The sequence below is a fragment of the Amblyomma mixtum genome, chromosome 4 (genome assembly GCF_055824585.1).
Source record: "Amblyomma mixtum isolate Tamu chromosome 4, ASM5582458v1, whole genome shotgun sequence".
NCBI lineage: Eukaryota > Metazoa > Arthropoda > Arachnida > Ixodida > Ixodidae > Amblyomma > Amblyomma mixtum.
In genome coordinates this window covers 159,117,285-159,137,663 of record NC_143015.1, presented here as the reverse complement: position 1 = coordinate 159,137,663, position 20,379 = coordinate 159,117,285, and the positions used below count along the sequence as shown (strand labels likewise).

The 20,379-nt window shown below is 49.9% G+C and overlaps 1 protein-coding gene across 2 annotated transcripts in view; it reads right to left on the bottom strand.

The window, feature by feature from the left end:
* The window catches only part of Cen (cerebellar degeneration-related protein 2-like), a 174,571-nt gene that overhangs the window by 73,627 nt on the left and 80,565 nt on the right, over positions 1–20,379 (bottom strand). For both annotated transcript variants that reach the window (XM_089541076.1, XM_089541078.1), the window contains exon 2: positions 12,484–12,596. In XM_089541076.1, coding sequence (XP_089397202.1) covers positions 12,484–12,596 — 113 coding nt within the window. The remainder of the gene's footprint in view (positions 1–12,483; positions 12,597–20,379) is intronic.

Genomic DNA, 20,379 nt, shown 5'->3' with positions numbered 1-20,379 from the left:
GCATACGCTAGCGTGAAAGACACGTACGCAGATCATGCGTGAAAGGTGCCAGCACAACCTCGGCTGGTATTCTCGGAAAGGAAGGGGTGTGAACAATACTCAAGTCAATTACCACCACCGGACGCCTCCTGGCTCGCCCGAAAGAGCGTCATCCTAAAGAAAAGGCCCAAAGCGCTGTGTACAAAAAATCCTATTCTCACTACCCGGCGTAGAATGGGGCAAGAAAGTATTTCAAGGAAACGATGAAGCAGCACAAAGCTGATGTCAAAATTAGCGAAGCGCAGTGGCCAAGCACTGCGAGGCATGTGACCACAGGATATTGAAGGAATCATTGTGCGCTGGAAACCAAGCTAAATACGCGCACAAGGCTGCTGCTTCACTCGTGGCGCGTTCAGCAGATGCCAGAAAATATTAATCGCTGGCTCGGAAACGTTCGCCCTTCCTATATTTACAGTTTATGTTCAGTGAAGTAGTGGCCAACTATATGTGTGTTTAAAAGCCAAGCTAGCTGCAACTCCTTCGCTGCCACAACTTGAAGAAGAAACCGACTAAGGTTGCGAGACATGATGTTTTTTTGCAAAAACTTGGTTGGCCTTCATTTCTCTGTTAAATTTGCATTCGAAATCAGAACGTCGAACGCTTTCATTTGAATCGCTTCGATACGATTAAACGAGATGCCGCATATGAAGAGCTTCAATGCTTGCTTGCTTTGCTTGCTTGCTTGGACACGTCGAACCGAGTACAATATCACTAACCGAGCCTTGCTGACCACGCCTCAGGTGGTCTGGCCGCACCTATAAGCTGAGAAGAGCAACACATGCTTGAGCCTCTATTAGGTTTCTGCAGGGGCGTGTTTCTAGTGAGCATGTTTCTGCTTTTAGAAGAGGCGCTTCTTCGAAATGGTGACACGCCTCTCATGCGCGAGGAAATGAAAGGAACTGCGTCATGGTTCAGCCGCGACCGAAATCTCCAGAGATCACATTAGGGACAAGCTCTGCATGTAGCCGGTGTCACGAAAGTGCTTCGAGCAGAGTACGCTTGCTTTGGTCGGCTTGAATTCTTCGTCAAAGCAGCGAGCGCTTGCGCTGCGAGCGTATGATCTTGCGGAAAACAGTGGAAGACGACACAGTCGCGGGCGTAGTTGTTCGTGGACACGAAAGCAGAGTAGTACCTCGTGTTGAATCTGATTCTCAAGGTCGGCTTACACGCTTTGTACGTCACAACGCACGCAGTATGAGGAACAACGCATGCAGCACGAGAAACAACGCGCGCTGAAGGCTCTCTCGGGCGCGCCGAAGTATCCCCGGCTCCTCAACGTGACGTCACGTTAGCCGACATGGACGAGGTTTCCCTCTCCGCTGTTCTCTTCTCCTGCGGTCGCGCGCGGCGCGGGAGATTTAAACATCGCGTTTTTAATTGGTGATTGCGCCACTGTTTTGGCCAAAATCGAAGGAAGGAAGGAAGGAAAAACTTTATTTTACTCTAGTCCTTTTTCCTGCGGTTTGGGAGCATCTTCAGAGACGTTTTCTCCTTGATTTTACCCCCAGGAGTCTTCTCTGTCGAAGTCGTCCGCCTCTAATCAGTGGTCGGTTGCCCTCAGTCCAGGGCTCCGCTGGCCACTGCCGCCCGTTGAGCTCGCTGTACCAGACCTTCTTGGTCTTCACAGCGGTCGCTGGACAGCAGAGTCTCCCACTGCTCCGCACTCGGGTTTTGTATTTTGGGGACCACGTCTATCTTTTGGCAGGCCCATGTGATGTGATAGAGAGTAGGTTTTCCGTCGCACCAGGGACATTTGTCCGCGTATATGGTAGGGTGCATTTTGTTTAGTATATGTAGGTTTGGGAAAGAGCCTGTTTGTAATTGTCTCCAAGTGACAGCTTCCTCTCTGCTGAGAGATTTGTGTGGTGGGGGATACCGCAATCTTCTGCCTCTGTAGTTTTGTAGTATGGCCGAAATCGAAAAAATAATTTCACAGACGTGATCAGCAATGACACTACTTCAAAACCCTAAAAAATTAGCCGATTCGAAAACCGCCTCAGTCTCCCTTTAACGTCCCAAAGCAACTCGGGCCATGAGGGACGCCGTAGTGAGGGGCTCCGGAAATTTCGACCACCTAGGGTTCTTTAACCTGCACTGACATCGCACAGTACAGGGGCCTCTAGAATTTCTCCTCCAAAGAAATTCAACCGCCGCGGCCGGGATCGAACCCGCGTCTTTCGGGTCGGTAGCCGAGCACCATAATCACTGAGCCACCGCGGCGGCTGTCTACAGACTGACTGTAGGCGATTTTTATAAGGGCTAGCGTGTTACAGGCTCGACCGACCTCGGGAACGTTTCAACGGCCGCAATCCGCGAATGCGTGGCGATACTGAGAGCGGGCCCCGTTCCACTACTGTGGTTCGACCGAGAGCCCCCGCTCGCCGTGTCAACAGAGACCACCGGCAAACAATCGAGCGGGTCGGCCGACAACGCGGTCAAGAAGGCGTGCCCCGATTTCTTTTTTTCTTCTTTAGAAGGGAATATCTATACGCACTCGTCCGCGCGGAGGAATCCCTTTCTGTCCAGTGCACACAAAGAAGAAAAAAAATGGCCGCGGCGAAAGCAAGCGGACCCCCGCTTCGATTCCCAAAATGCCCACTTCACCTCGCACGGGGGGCGCTCGTTCCGTCACGCCGGCTGGCTACAGTGCTGGCGTGTCTGTTCTTTCAAGCGCGCTCCGCAATGGCTCTTGTATGGTTTGATTCTAGCTCTCTGGTTCAACAAAACCTACTAGCCTATATATATATATATATATATATATATATATATATATATATATATATATATATATATATATATATATATATATATATATATATATATATATATATATATATATATATATATAGAGAGAGAGAGAGAGAGAGAGAGAGAGTTATACTATATATCCAGCGAAAAGAGAACCCTTGGCACGGTCAGTAGTAGTACAAACGTAGACCAACGTTTTAAACGATTTATTGGCGTTTCGACCATGCAACGGCCTTCATGTGTGTGTGTGTTTGCATATATATATATTGTAGGAGGGGGTTGTGGCTCAGCAGTACCTACGTCGCTTTGCAACGTTCAGCAAAGGTCCAGGCGAAGCGTTCGAGCTGCGAGCGAGCGTCACACCTAAGGATCGTCGTCGCCTTTCTCCCCCCCACAGTTCACCACAGTGAGCGAGCACGGCTGCTAAGCTACAATATATATATATATATATATATATATATATATATATATATATATATATATATATATATATATATATAGAGAGAGAGAGAGAGAGAGAGAGAGAGATAGAGAGAGAGAGAGAGAGAGTTACGGGCACGCGCGTTCTTGTGCAAGTACCGTAAAAGCCCTGCAAATAATCCCCCTGAAAGGCCCTGAAATAATAACACTATACGAGTCTCGATTTCCTCCTTTGTGAAACAGCAGCATAACAACTCAGAGGCGACGAAACCCCAACGGCAGGAAGATGAAAACATGCACGCCGGTGATGTTGTTTTCTGTTTCTTTGCTTCAGCCCTGGTCGCTCCTGCGCAGTTTCATGCCTGCGTAGCGGAACAAATTTACGCCTTCGTCGATTGATTGATTGATTGATTGATTGATTGATTGATTGATTGATTGATTGGTTGATAAAACCAGATTTATTTGGGATGACTCACGGCCTGCTAATCCGACTGGGAGTAGACAGCGAAAACACCGTCACCGTTACAGCGCCGTCTTGAACTTGTTAAGAGGCACTACTACTTTAACATGGGTCGAGTTTAGAGTGCCAGCAAGCCTTCTTTGGCAAGTCTAATTTTTTCGTAAAAAGGCCTTGGCGGCATCGAGCGAGGACGACGGCTCCTTTCTTAGCTCGCCTACAGCCCCTGCGTGTCAGACATTAGGGTCTAAAAGGTCAAAGGTCGCCGCTATATTCGGCGCTGAAGACCTAAGAGCCCCCTGCCAACACCTACCTGCTAGTACAGAACTGGACGAGTTATAAGGTACGAATTTCCCGGTCATTCTCACCAGAGTCTAAAGGAACCACCTTCACCGATTGCCGGGAAAAGATCTATAAGAGGCCCGCGTTTACAGTATCGACCACTACGAGGCAAGTAGGCCCGTACACACTATACGGTCACACTCCACACGTCTGACCGGGACGCGCGAAATTCGGCACAAAGCGCAGTGCAACCGTGGCGCCAAGTTTTTTTTTTTTTCTGCCTCCAATCCTTTCTTCGGTGAAAACCGCTACAGCCCCCATAATGCGACTACACAAAGGAACCGTATATAGTACACTCTGCAGCAACAACCCCGACCAGCGAGATGTCGACTGGAATACCCTTTTGTCCGGCCTTTCTCCAGGAGCAAACCGACGCCCGGAGATCTTTCGCGTGTTGGCCGCGCAATTTCACGCAGGGAGGGGAAAACGAAACAAAATGAAAAAAAATAACGAAAAAACAACGCATCACGTGAGTTACGAACGCGTAAGGCGCACAATCGATCGCAACAAGAAAGCGTAAGAAGTTGCGCACAACGAGGCTCTTCTCTGCTATAGCGGCTTCACAAAGTATTGGTATTAGGTGGGGGAAGGGGGGGGGGGGGGGGGGGGGGTTGCGAGGGGACCATACATTCGCTCTCCTGTTATTGCCGAAGTATACTAAGAGCAGTTCGCGGTTTACTTCCTCGCTACATTCGGAGTCACGCGTCCTCGATACCGACTTTCAGGAGAGCTAAAGCCTTCGGACTCGCTTTCCTGTCTCAGTCGATGTGCAGCGAGGTCAATAAGAAGAAAAAGTTAGCAGTGGCTTAGCTCTGCTGTGCCCGGATACACGTAGCGTGAGCAGTGACGTCACTTGGCTCTGCGCCTGCGGCAGCAGGGGCGAGCGAGAGCGGCGAGGCGCGCCAGCTGTTCGCAGTGACGTCACTCGCGCATGCGCAGTATGGTCGACGGAGGGAGCACGCGAAACGGCGAGAAATTTAGCTCACGCTACAAAACTTGCCTCACTACAAGCCGTTTGCAGCGACACATGCGGCGTGAAATGTCCCAAGGGCTCAGAGGTGATGCACAGGCATACATAGAGCGATCATTAACTCATGTATAGGCACAACCTTCAGTTATAATGATTCAGTACGACTGAGAACAACACCTCTCGCCTTTTATTTAAGCAGTTTTCCAAAGGACATCGAAAACCCATGATAAAAATTTGCACTTATCTCCAAAAACAACAAAAATTTAGTTGGCACTTCAGCTCCGCCGTTAAAGGTAGACACGACAGTGTTAACGGGTCCCGTCAGCGGCTCCTATTGTCAACGTAGGCAATTGGACACTGTTTCCATATTATGTGAAAGACCACACGACATACACATAAAGCCAACTTTAATCAAACCATGCGAACATGAATGTGTGGTCGAAGGGTAGCGTCTCTGTGGCCTTGACTCGCAACCCAAAAGGTCAGGGGTTCGATCCACTACTATAGTCGGATACAACTGAAGTCTATACACTGAAGCTCAGGACACAGGACCACCGCAAAGAATTCTTCCTCAACAAAAAGCAGTCCGTCGTGTTGCAACTTTCCTTGCTATCTAAACAAAGACCTTATTAAAGAAAGAAGATTATAGGCTCCAGAATGTTGATACCTGGCTTGTTGAAACTAGTTTAAAAGCTTGTTCAGAAAAATATATTCAAACTTTAAAAAGCTGACTTCGTTGCGATTGGCCAGCGGAGTAATAGAGGACGCCGCGGATCGTGGACCAGCGTTAGCAACTGTTGTTGTTTTTTTTTTTTTTTAATGCATCCTACCATAACCACCCCATCTTCTTCAAAGCGAAATTCAATTACTTTATACACTTACATGTCCTAATGACGTTTGAGTCATGTTGAGAGCTTCTAATCACCAGTTTTCTAATCTTTTAATTGCTTTCCAATTCCGCCGCTGCACGTGGGACGTAGCAACCTTTTCGACCAATCCGGAGTTTCTCGATAGACACGATGCCCACGGACTACACCGTGTTTTCAGATGAACGAAAACCTATTAGCGCTGTCGCTTTAAAATTCGCTGTTGTGTTTTCAGTACCCTTTCATCCTGTTTGTATCTATGCCTGTGCACTACATCCGTGTCTGTCTCGTTGTGGTTGTTCTGGCAACAGAGCTACCGCATACTATAGGCTCTGCGTACTAATGAATTATTTATTCTCTTCTATTTACAAACTCGCCCGGTACTTGCGCTTCCTTCCGTTCCCCTCCGGTATAATTACTTCCAGCGTTGCATAACATGCTCTGGGAGTCACAAGGGCTAAGTCACTCGGCAGCCTTGAGGGAGCCAGCGAGGCCAGCTCAGGAAAGCACGCCAGCACAGGTGGTGGTGTTTTTAAGGAACGAAAACGGGAGATTCCGCACCGAGATAACAGCTTTCTCGCAGGGTCGCCGAAAACGGCGTCGCGACGCTGCTTACTCCGCCGCGCTCAGGAATGCAGCGGCGTATACCTGCTCAAGGGACGACGAACGCGTCGGGCCGGCTCGTCGGAGCCGTGAAAGAACTCGTCGACGGAAAAAAAAAAGATAAAAAGAAAGAGGGGCACTTAAGGAACTTACGTGTGAGCAATGCGAAGCATTCCAATTTTATTCCAATTTCATCCTCAACGTGCAGTTTAACCTCGTTATAACGAAGTAGTAGGGGCCCCGCAATTACTTCGTTATAGTCGTAGCTTCTTTATGGCAAGTGTTGACCGAACTTGGAAGGGGAATCGTCATTCCTTCGTTATATCCGTTATTCCGCTATACACCGTTTCGCTATAACGAGGTTCGATCTATTACTTTGTAGTTGGCGCAGTTGTAAGCATTATTGTGCTCACTATTACTGGTTAGTAGTTGGCGCAGTTGTAAGCATTACAGTGCTGACTATTGCTGTTTAGCATTTCGTATTTTCGCGCGATTGATGACGTCAAACAGTTTCGACCAATCGCGAGTTTGGAACGCAGCCACTTTTTGAGACAACATTTTCTGGAGACGCGGAGGGATTTCCGCTTAAGGGAGACATCTAATGTTTTCGCATTAAAACAGCGCGAGTGAACACGACACGCAGCTCGGAGAAACACAAGGCACATGGACGCGTCCTGGTGTCTTAGTGTTTTGTTTTGTCCCGATTGCAGTGGTACTTATATGCGCCGCTTTATTGAACCATTACAACATGAACGACTATTTAGCCAAAACAACAGTCACCTAAACACAACATTTACATGAAATTCCGAGGCGATGAGTGACACCACTAATTGTCAGTTTTCCCATAAACTGACAGTGGTCGGTGTTTATAGCCAGCGTTACGCGCGGTGTTTGCTCTAAATCATAAGACGAGGAGTATATTAGGACAGCACAGCGTCACGAACAACGGTCATTCTCAGAACAACCCCCTCACACTCATAACCATCCGCGGCACTACGCACAGGCAGGGAGGTCACTATATCACGGAAAATCACAGCGCGAACGAAACGGGGGCGAGGTCGAAGAAACATAGACTACAGGATAGACTACAGGGCAAGCACTTGTCCTGTGATCTATATGCTTCTGTGTCCATGTTTCCTTTGCATTGTTGCTTTCCAGTGATGAACAACCGACTAGCCCACGCGAAGATATTGATCGATGCACCTGCGTTGCAGGACGCAGCCTTCGGCAAGAACTCCCTCCATTTCCGGACCGCGACCCTGTCGCGCTTCCCTCACAGGTGACGAACACCTGCGCATCTTGTGCAGCAGCACAGATACACAGCCAAAGGCGGCAGCTGCAGAAGCGGCCATGAATGAACCAATCGCAGCGGTAAACATACAGGACACATGTAGTCGGTCGTTCTGAGTTAGGAAAGGGAATCCACAGCGACACTGCCACCGACTCCTCCCTGAGTAGTCCCGTAGTCACACAGTATAGAAAAAAAATTCCCATATATGCAGAAGGTCATTCTATTCTTTACATTCATAGATCCCTGGGAGTCCTCATACCCCTCCTGGTGCAGTGGTGCTGCGGTTAAGCGATGCGCCACTGCCCTGCGATGGCAGGTGCTCCCAGCGGTGGGGACTTGTGCGCCCCAGGTTGCTCATCCCGAGCGACCAATCATCAATTTGGCTGCCACCTGCCACGGTGCACGGTCAGTGTACTTACCATCCGGTGGGCAGGTTGTGATGAAGTTGCAAGGTCACGTGACCTAAGTGGCACACCTACCTCCTAGGCTGCCCTCTGGGCACAACGCCGACAAAGTCGACACCGGATTTTGTGGACAACGCAGCCTTTAACGCCACCACGTCAAAAAACGCTTCGTGAGAAAGCCTGCAAAGGGCTTCCCGCGACACAATCACAAGCCCGAGTAGAACTGCGACGTACAGCGCGCCAGTTTGGGCTATTGGTTTGATTGATTAACAAAACTCAGAGCAGCGCAACACGCGCAAGGACGACGGAAGGAAAGTCTTTCCTTTCTGTCGTCCTTGTGCTGCTCTGTCCCTCGTTAATCGACCAATTAGACGAAGCAATTGCGTCCAACCGACGCGGACAAGTACTATACACAAAAAGTCACGCTCGCGATCTGCCGAATCTTGAATGAATGAGAACTGGAGAGCAAACCGGCGTAAGAGAACGCAGAGTGTATATAAGGCCACACAGGCGTGAGAACAGCCTACGCGTCGGCTTTATTTAAAGCCTTCACCCCGGACGAAATCGAGCAAACACACACTGCCGAGAGAGTCGAGAGGCAAAGATATACAACGCGGCCAGATTGACTTTCCCACGGGCAGACCCGTTGACTGCAAGGTGACGACCGCTGCGTCGAAGGTTACGCCTATTACGAACGCCCGCTTGTTGCGCAACAATGAGGCTCCAATGGGTGCCCTCGAGCGAGCAGGAAACAAGGATTAAGGCCGCGCCTTTCGGCGTCGAGGATATTCTGAAGAGATAGTGCCGATGCGCCGATAGACGCCACCGATAAAACCATACACAGGACAGAGAGCGAGGAGTTAGAACGCACACGTAAACGGATCGCGACGTAGGCAGAACAATACAAACGAAGCTAATCAAAGTTCTGCAGGCCGAAGCCCCAGTACAGGTGGTGACAGAGGTGCATTGCTGCAGTTCTATTACAATGGAGATATCGCCTGTGCAGCGTGTATGATGATGTTTTTTTTTTTTTTATGGCGCAAAGGAGCTATAGCTGAAGAGCGCCAAGGCACTAGGTATCTTCGTCTGCACAAGGCCAAAGCTCCACTTCCCAAGCATTGCACCGCAAAGCGGAGCACTCGCCCATGGGAAAGCTTGTACCTATTGTTTCACCGGCGTGTACCCGGCGGCACTGATGGGGATCGAACTCCGAACCTCACGTATGCGCGGCAAATGCTCAAACCGGTCGCCGCTGCATTCTGTGTACAGCGTGTATCCTCTGCGGGAACATATATTTGCGTTCATGCAGGATTAGATTTGACATGACCAAGAACTACAGTTGAGCTTCGTTATAACCAAACTGAAGAGGGCCAGCGATTACTTCGTTATGTCCGCAACTTCGTTGTAGCCCGTGTTGATGAGCTTACAAGGTGAATAGCCATTCCTTCGTTATATCAATTACTTCGTTATAAACCGTTTCGTTATAACGAGATTCGACTTATATATTTAGTCCTTTAAACTGTTGCGAACTTTCAAAGAGCGCTCTCTCTTTCGCCAGCAGCATAGCTAAGCGGCCCAATGTTGGAAATGTATTTGTAGAGGCTGGGCCTACATGGCACATTAGTGATACCATCCATTTCCGATATTGAGCCAATTAGTCGCGCTGCATGCGTTAGAGACACGAACGTTCGGTGCTTGTTTTGTATGGAGTTCGACAAGCGGAGAAACGCTGAATTCGTCTTCATGCCTTCTCAACGCACATTTACCCGGTGACTGGGAGTCGAACCCGCGACTGCGCGAACAGATTTCCTTTAAGGGCCGCTCAGCGAGACCACTAGGCTATCGCCGCAGCCAACACACCCCGTGTTAAACAGCACCCCACTCTCGCGCTGTGCACAGGAGGGCGTCGTCTTCACAACTTTGATCTGCTCCGTCCCGCGGCACTGCCTGCTCACCGTCGTCTTCTGCGTAGCACAAATCGGTCTTTCGATCCGATTCGAATGTAGTAAGCATTCTCTGTAGTTTTCTATAAAATAAAGTTGAGTAGAGGACGGCTCACTCCCTTTTTTTTACTCCCATAAAGGCGTAAATTCGTGTTCAGAGCGCACCGAAAGCAGTGGCATGCCGTGGCCATACAGCACGCGCGACAGCCGCCGCAATCAACACAACGGCGAACGGTTAAAGCCCCCTACAAACGACGACGTCCCCAGCGTGCTCGAGGAGGCCGTCAGAGAAGATTAAACGCGTGAGCGCCACGACGCCTTCAACACGTTCGTGCCGCGCGGCTCATGCGGTGCAGAGCAAACAAGGCGATCCGTCTTTCTCGCCGACTGCGCGCGACTGAAGGGTATATGGCGGCCCGCTCATTGTTATTACGGCGCGATTCCGCAGCGATCATTTACGCCGCAGCATCTCGGCGTTGCGGCAGTGAGTGGAAGACGAAGAAGCGCACGGGGCAGATGGTCTGACGACGATCACGTTTCGGCCGTCCTGCCTGCACCGGGCTATGCGTGCGTGCATTGGAAAACCGAGGCTGCCTCGCGAAGTGCGCTGAAATCTGCGCGGGGCCTCCTCTAAGCCGGCCCGCACGTCGGAGAGACGTGGCGAGATGAGGGCGCAGTACGTCGGACGGGTGCGCGATACAAGTGACTCCACGGGAGCGCTCGGCCACGACGGGCCAAGGAAACTGAAATGCAACACGCTGTCTTTTGTGCCGCGATCACTGGGCACGACGCGCATACAGTGCCTATACGAGGCGCTAAGCGATGCTGATACTTATCTCTGAATTACGGCTCTACGCGTGGACTTGTAGCAACCCCGAGTCGTGCCGCCAAATTAGCCGCAAGTGAACCAGTGTGGGGAGTTCAGAGTTCTAGATTAAGCGACGTATACAGCGGCGATAAAAAGATAGGGGATGCGCGGCAGAGACAGACAAACAAAAAGAAAAGAAAAACGACGAAGTTTTTTTTTCCCACCCTGATACTGCCGTCCACCCCTCTAAGAGCTACGGTAGAGAGAGAAAGAGAACTCTTTAATGAAAAGCAGATTTTAGCAGGCATCAATATTCGCTGACATGCTCCTCTGCGTAGTGGAAGGAATAGGTGAGTAAAGATGGAAGAAGGGTGGTAGAAAAGAGCGCAGTCAATGAAGAGGGTTGCAACGCAATATTTCACTGCATAATGGCTTCTTTGCATGAGACCCAAGTCAAGTTCTGTGCATGTACAGCGGAGTGATCAAGTCTTCGGGCAATTTAGAGCTTGTCGACAAACACCTATAGCGTCTAATTAGGCAACTAAGAATGTCATTGCACGTCGCTGCTGTCTGTAGTAGACTAAAGGGCCTAATATAGAGTCCGCTTGGGCGGCATTTGCGTGACGGACTGCATGTATTGTTCATAGTGTGCACGTTCGTAGGAGTACGCTGGACATTCGAAGAGAATATGAAGTACAGTCTCAATTCAGAGGCAGTTGCAACAATAGGGACTGTATGCTTGCTTGAAGGGTATCGTAGACTGTTCGTAAATGCAATATTGAGACGAAGGCGACGATAAATCGTTTCTAGATGACGCAGAAGCTCCAGCGGTACGTCGCATAAGGCAAGGTTTGGTTTGGTTTGTGGGAATCCTGGCTTTCCGAAGTCGCATTTGCGCGGGTTGCCGGCCTCCCGCGTTGTTTCTCCTCTTTCCCTTGCTCCCGCCTCAGGCGGTGGAGAGGCGGCTGGGTGACCAGGATTCCCACAGGTTTATTGCGGTTTAACGTAAAAAGCGACTAAGGCTATGAGGGACGCCGTAATGGAGGACTCCGGAAATTTCGACCACCTGAGGTTCTTGAACGTGCACTGACATCGCACAGCACACGGGCCTCTAGAATTTCGCCTCCATCGAAATTCGGCCGCCGCGGCCGGGATCGAACCCGCGTCTTTCGGGTCAGCAGCCGAGCGCCGTAACCACTGAGCCACCGCGGCGGGTCATAAGGCAAGGAGCCGCACCATAAGTTTTAATGTTGTTGTCCTCGGCGCGCGCCTTATCAAGTGCTTCGGTTGATGGAGCTCCTTCGTTCTCACGTGCGACGATGCTCGAAGGGAAAACGGAAGGTAAATCTGCCCACCCGCAAAACGCGCGTCTTCGACCTCGGGTCGCCCGCTCGGTGTTCCGCTAAATGCAGCTCAAGCACCGGCAGCCTCCGCAGCAACGATGGCACGGTGAAGCGGGTGGTCCCAATTAGTTACCCAAATGTCACATCAGTCGCAGCACACACTCACACCCGTCTCCCAACACCTTTAGAGGCAAACAAGCCCCGAGAGAGCGGGGAATGATAAACAGGTGTCGTACACCGGCGTCGTACCTGCAGCTCTTGCTCCTGCTCCTCGATGAGTAGCTGCTGCTGTCGCACCGTCTCCTCCAGCTCCTGGTTCCGCTCCAGTAGGGTCTTGCCCAGCTCGGCCGCCAGCTGAAGGTCTGCAAAGGGGCACGAAAGGGGATCGCCACATCAGCATTCCTGTCTCCGATACCGCGGAACTCTCCGCCCCGGAACACACAAACAACCACGTACACTCTAAGTACAAAGGAGTAAATAGGGAGTAAGCTCTCCTATAGCGCCCTCTGGAGGACAGCTTACCCACTTTTGACTCCCGCGTAGGCGTATTCGCGTTTAGAGCGAAGCAAACAGCACACAAAAAGAAACGAAGACTACAGTCGGATACAACTAAGGAACGAAGCGGCAAGTGCTCTTCAAAGGAGCAACAATAAAACTTGGGTTGGGCCTAGTTGGTACATGATGTTGTGAAGGTGTAGGTTGCGCAACCAAGGGACGAACCACGGAGAAAAGACACAGAGACACGTGTCTCTGTGTCTTTCTTCGTGGTTCGTCCCTTGGTTGCGCAACCTACACCTTCACAACTTCAAAGGAGCAACTCCAGCCAATGGCGTCGAGCGATTGTGCGAACGTCGCTGTTAATACGATTAATCCGCGTTTAATCCCTTTGCACCTGCAAGACTCCGCGATGTCACACTACCAGGAGCGAAGGGATTAATTACAATGTCGTGACAATCGGTCAACGCCATTGGCTGGAACAGCTCCTTTAAAGGGCATCCACCGGTTCGTCCACGAGTTGTACCGGACTACAGATATGCAGTGCCTGTCTTTCGTTCTATCCGTTCCGTCTGTGTGTGTTGCATCGCACGTATCTCAGAACTCTCCGAACCGCGTCTACCTCCACGTAACAAACACTCCATTGCAATCTGAGTGCAGTGACGTCCATAACTAACAACCTGACCAGCGCACGTTACAGCAGCAAAACAGTGGTTGCGCGGGTACGGCTCTGGCCAGACCAGCGACCAGTATAGTGCTTCACACGTACCCAACTGCAAAAAACACCATTCACGCATGAACGACATACCGAAGACAACATGGCGTTACCGGTCTTTTTTCTTGCTCTCCTCCTACAAAATGCTATCGCAAGTATGTACTCGTTAAAACCGCGCAGAAGTGCAATAAACTTCCGCGCGTTATAACACAACCAGCAACGGCGAGGTTCACGGCCAGACAGAAAAGGCACAGCTACAGGCAATGGCAAGAGGCAAAACAAACCGCTTCGTGCGGGATAAGGGCCGAGGAATATATATATATATATATATATATATATATATATATATATATATATATATATATATATATATATAAATCGCAGCAACGCAGCATTAGACATCGGAACCGGTTGCCCAGCCGTATATATATACGGGGGACAGACAACCGCGTATGTATAATCCCGGGCCGATATATGCGTACGAGGCACGCGAAACTCGGCATGTTTGGTGACCCCCCCCCCCCCCCAACACACACACACACAAGCACGCACAAATACAGGGAAGGGTCACAGCCGTCACTACAATCGGCGCTTCGGTTTACGCGCGGTTGGACGCACGCGCGTCACTTCCGGCTTTGCAAACCAACCAACCCACTTCGCGCGCATTGCAAAGAGTAGGGTCGCAGCAAGGTCGTACAGAAGTTGACCGCGCTCTCCGCATATATGCAACCCCGCGCGCGCCGCCGATAAAGACTTGGCCTCGACCGAGAAGCGTCAATCGGAGCCAACAGATGTTACCCGTCAGTGCGCGAGGTGTGTACCGTCAAAAGTGGAACACATTTGCGCCCAACAGAGCGTCAGCGGCCGCACGCAGCTCTTGAACGAAGCGTAGAGGATAGTGTAGAGCGCCCCCTGTCAAGTGGGACGATCAAACGATACACGCTGCTAAACCGCCGATGAAGGCGCTATGCGGTTGAGTGTGAGTGCACTTCCCAGGGTTGGACGAGAGCCGGTCGCGGTGGCCATTGTGTCCTGACGGCGGCGAACTACACACGGACGCACATACGTGGATGTCAATGAACGGCGAGTGGGCGAGAGCGTTTGAGAGTACTCTACAGGAGTGCCCCTCATATTGCCAGCAGGTGTGCGCATACGTACTATCGGCAACGAATGAAACGAGAACAAGGAAATTGAGGAGGAAATACAACAACAACAATATATTAGCTCAAGGATTGGAAATACAGGCGAGGTTGAATAACAGTTCTGAAGAAGAGACTCCGCGCTTTCGAAATTAAAATAAGAACAAGTAAATAAGAACAAGTATTGAGTTTCTCCTGGATAAGAGCGTCGTATTCTGAAGTCCGTGGTTCAGTTGCCTTGTTCGCCCTTCATCTCTTGCTAATAGAACAACCTAGAGCCTATTTCGGGAAAAAAAATTAAACATTAGAATTATCAAACGATCTCTGCAAATGTCGCCGCCGCGGTGGCTCAGTGGTTATGGAGCTCGGCTGCTGACCCGTGAGACGCGGGCTCGATCCCGGCCGCGGAGGTCGTACTTCGATGGAGGCGGAATCCTAGAGGCCCGTGTACTGTGCGATGTCAGTGCACGTTAAAGAACTCCCAGGCGGTCGAAACTTCCGGAGCCCTTCACTACGGCGTCTCTCATAGCCTGAGTCACTTTGGGATGTTAAACGCCCATAAATCAAACCAATCTGCAAACGTCAAAAGGCAGCACGATGCACTTTGCGTCCATCAAGTCGGGGCGTCCACAGGTTTCAAGTGAACAAAGTCGAGGAGTTCAGTAAAGACTGACCTGGGACGGAGGGCGAAGAAATAGTTTTTTTTTTTTTTTTGTTTTATGGGGTTTAGCATCCCGAAACAACTCAGGCTATGAGGGACGTAGTGGGGGGCTCCGGATAATTGCGACCATGAGGCGAAATTATAGACGCATTAATGTTTAGAGTGCAACGTCCTTGCGTGTTCACAACACTCCAAAGTGAACCCATGTTTTGGCTCTAGAAGACAATGAATAGGTTGCTCGGAGGTCATCGACTCCGTGAGATGCGGCTCGAATTCTTGCACAGCGAAAGGCACGCGAGCTATGACTGTAACCTTTATTTTCTCTGCTATTACCAAGGCAAACTTGGGTGTGCGCATGGCAAGTGTCCATGTCAGGGTCCAGTTGACCCTGGTCCGTCGAGCCGCCTACCGCCTGGGCGCTTAATTAGCTGCTTAAATTATAAAGCCACCATTACTATTCACAGCATGCATGCTACACCTCAGAGTAACTGGCATCTCGTCAAGCATGCAAACACCATAACAACAAAAATGGCCATCAAGGTTTCCTCTCCCCTGCATCAAGAGAAGGCATGCAGGCACCCTTCGATCGGAATGAATTGTTATTTAGTCAGTGCGCGCCCTTACAAAGATTTTTCAGACAGTCTATAGACTTTTGTCTTTATTATAAAGTCCAAAGAATCTCTATCGACAAATTCAAGAGAACAGTCTACAGGCAATACAAATGCTATAGACAATCTATAAATTTATGGCCATACACTTTTAGTAGGCTTTTTTTTATAGGCTATGAAGAGACAGAAACATCTATAGGAAGGCAATACAGTCTATAAGAAGTCTACAGACTGTCCATCCAGAGACCATTTCTATAAAGGCGCGGTGTTGATGTGAAATGGCGGCGTTGTGCGATTTCTTCTTATCACCTTGAGGGAGGGGGTATTTTTGCTTTCTGTTTTTTTTTTTTTCATTCCAGTATAAGCAAAGTTCGGCCACTGCAAGTCAGACACTAAACTAACGGCCACGACGACGCCTTCGCGTGCTTGACGCATTATTCCCCGCTCCGCATATATAGCGGTCTCCGTCCGGCAAACGCAACGTCCGGAGAATACGCCACGCACATAACGACGGCGACGGTCGCCCACACCGTTCCGCCAACGACGCCATCAAAAACAGAATACGAGGATATACGTGGTATATATATAAAAATAATAAAGGAGACGACGACACGGAGCGGCGCCGTCAGAAATGACGGGGCGGCGCGCACCGCGCATTAAAACCGACGCCACAACAGCGGAGATGCGATGTTCCCACCAAGCCGCCACAATCGTGGACGCCACACACACCGTCCACCGCCTTGTTCTCGGGCCGGCGAATTCTTCGTCCCCGCGTATATGATCATCTTCCGGTTCACGACGCTCTCTTCGCGGCAAGGTCACCGATTTCGCGCTAGCCACACCAACCCCCCCTTCTTTAGTCTTTTTTTTCTCTGGCTCTGACCTCCCTCATCCTCCTCCCAGAGAACGAGCTGACCCCGGCAACCCCCACCGCGCAATGCCTTCCCAACGCGGCGAATGCCACGGACGGGGAAGCTATAGCGGCGGTCACAGCGCGGCGGGGGGCAAGGAACAGGCGGAGGAGACGTATACAGGGTTGGTCAAAAGTTGCCAGGCCACAGGGTCTACTCTTCTTCGGTATATCCTGTCACTTGAGATGCCGATGAAGCTATCGCGGTAGTCAAGAGATTACAACGATATACTTCTTGTTCCCTGTACAGATATTTTTCCCTGTACGATAAGCTTGCCGTCCCGGTTAGCTCAGTTGGTAGAGCGACTGTTCCGGTGAGGCGGTGGTCCCAGGTTCGAACCCCGGACCAGGACAAATTTTTCTTTAACTGCGAAGTTTCTGAGAAAGCTGTATAGCTTGCCTTTGTAGCCGTATGGCTGCGCTCGGGTCGATGAGTAATTACTCCCTTATTACAAATCTACTCCACCTTGGGGGATTCCCCTAAAACATTTGACCATTTTGAGCTTCGCGGGTGTCACAACTGCCTGACTATACCGCTCAAAGGCAGACCCTGTGGCCTGGGAAGTTTTGATTGACCCTGTACGTCCCAGTCCTGGGTTTAGGTTCTAGGATGAAACTTCTCTTACGCAGGTTATTTCGCGTCAAGACTTGGTGAGCTTAGCCGGCCACTTCGTTACAACATCCAGCACCGTCATTTTAATCTGAGCGCAAGAGACCATCACACGAGGAAAAGCTCTCATCGGCATCAGCTATCATCAGCATAGCATAGTATCAGCGTTGTGTCTGTGTCTCTTCTGGTTCTCGTCGTATGCGCTGCACCGATAATGTCTAACCAACATGCTCAAACGTCTGCCTTATCATTACATTGATTGCGACTGTACCGCAAACTGTACGCATCGCAAGACCAAGAGCGAGTTCCGAAAGCCCCGCTACACCCGGACGATTAAGGGACACATCATGGCCTCACTGACGAAGCTACGAGACCCGAAAATATTCGTCCCTAGAAACTGATTCGCTACTATAGTACAATACAACCCAACAACGAAGCGGCGAATGTCGCTCAAGGGAAACCCTTCATTCAATGCAGTCGACTTACTGTCAACACGACGTGGTTAATCCCCGTGTACCTGATAGCGTGAAAGAGCAGGTTGCTGGCAGGAGAAAGGGAATCAGCCATGGATTAAGGGATAAACCGCGGCGTCATGACGATCAGTAGACTCCACTGGCTGGGAAGCTTGCTTTGAGGGGCATTCACCGTTTAGGCAATGAGTTGTATCCTACTACAGCACGCTCCGGTTACGCGACTAACCACGTTGTAATTAAAGGGGAAGATAGTCAGTGCTCGTACCGTGGACGGCCCAAACCACATTCAAACCCGGCTGGAACAGAGATGATGGCTCTATTGTCGGAGGGCAAGCATACCAACAGCTTTTATATACGCAAGAAAAAGTGAGAACAGGTACGTAAGGTTGACCCACGGATTCCGACAGTGAATCCCCCAGCACATCGCGTCACTTGAAGGTGGCGTCGATCGTGACACCCTGAATTACTGATCTTCACTTTGAACTCCTAAGGACCGCCAACCGATTCCCGAGAAAGTATCCTCGGTAAAGCGTCGAGATTTCCAAAGGGAGGTGCCGGGTTCGATTCCCACTGCCGCCGGGTCCCATCGGACGACACAATGGGTACAAGCGTTCCCCCGGCCTGGTGCTCGGCTTCTTTAGGGTTAAATGCTTGGGAGATGGCTATTTGACCCCGCCTTGAGTAGGAGAAAAATACCTTGCGCCATGGCACTCTTTGGCTACAGATGCCCTTGCGTCATAAAAAATTCGCTGTGGCTTAGCTTGGTTAAGCCCGGTAATTGCGAAAGCAATATCCGTAGCTACGCCATGGTTCAGCTGGTAGTGTAGCTGGTGGTGGTGCTTGTGGTTAGACTTGTGGCGATGCATCGGTTATACAATCCAAACCAATCCAATCCATTCCAATGCTATCCAATCCATTCCACTTCAATCAAATGCAATACACTCCAATCCAATCCAATGTAATCTACTGTAATGTAATATAATCCAATGCAATGCAATCTAATCCAATCCACTCCAGTCCAACCTAATCCAATCCACACTCTTATCCAATGCAATCTAATGTAATCCAATCTAATGCAATCAAGGTCAAATGAAGGTGACCCCTGGTGCCCTGCATTTAACGATATGCAATGTAGACAAGTCTGTTTAGCGTTCAACAGCTCAAGGTCAAATGAAGGTCAATGGTGGTCACCGCCGCGGCACGATGGTGGTCACCCCGCAAAGTGCAAGTAGTATTGCTTTCGCAATAAAAATTATCATCATTTCCAAGAGGACAGTGGCCGGCGGCACATACAGATTCTTCCCAATGAAGCTGATGCCTGTGAAGAGGAAAATGGACGTCGGAATAGAGGAGACTGTCAGGGATGCCACGAGTACCATCCAAGTAAACTACGCTCCTCAAAGCGAGGTTCTTGCTCCTGCAAGAGAAGCCTCTAGTACACAGAGACCAAAACTATATAGATATATAGTCGCACTGATGCGATTTTCGAAGATATACGAGACCGTCGCCACACGATGTCAAACTGCAAGCGGTCTCACGATGCAATGGAAAACTTGCCCCAAAGGGAAGCGTATGCAAAACGCGGCATAGGCCAGTAAAACCAACAAAAACAAACAAAAAAATGTGCCCACGAGTGCCGGTGCTCTTGTTCAAATACCAGAGACAACCGCCACGCTCCAACGGCCGAAGTGAGAGCTGCAGTGTTTCAATGAAATCTGTGATGACATTCTGTGTTCCTGTAGTTTAATAATGGGAGCTGTACGCTAAACGCATGCTCCGAGTTGCCTTCATGTCATTCGCGCACTCTAGACTTCGAGCTAACTACCACAATGTGTTTAGCACGCCTCCCGACCTTATAAAAATCGCCTGGAGACGTTCCATACACTTCTTATAGAGTATACATTGGCTTCTTATAGATATTCCCTTCTGTATATTCAGTCCATAGACTAATCATGAAGAGAAACTATTCAGAAAAAAAAAAAACACGACATAATTACGGCCGGCTTCCACGACCCCACGGCTCAAAAGGCGGGCAGCTGCTGAACACGCTTTCTATGTAGCACAAACCACCAGGAGTTTTCTTCGCACCCATTCATGGTTGGTTGTTTGGTTTATGGGGTTTAACGTCCCAAAGCGACTCAGGCTGTGAGGTACGCCGTAGTGAAGGGCTCCGGAAATTTCGACCACCTGGGGTTCTTTAACGCGCACTGACATCGCACAGTACATGGGCCTCTAGCAATACGGCAAATGGAAAGGGGCCTCGACTCGGAAACTTTGCACTGTAAAGCATATAGAACTTGAAAAGCAAATGACCTCAAGCAGCGAATCTGAAATTTTCCTCTTCATTACTCTGGTGTTCTGCACTCAAAATGTAGAAACGTCCGTGGTGTAGCAGAGATTTTTTTTTCTCTCATCGCTGTTCGTATATGGCGGCAAAAATACATGTGCATGAGCCCCAATGGGCTCTGTGCGTATTCCTTCTGTCCATTGTTCGGACAGCGAGTTTCCATATTAACGAGGCGTAAATGCATGCA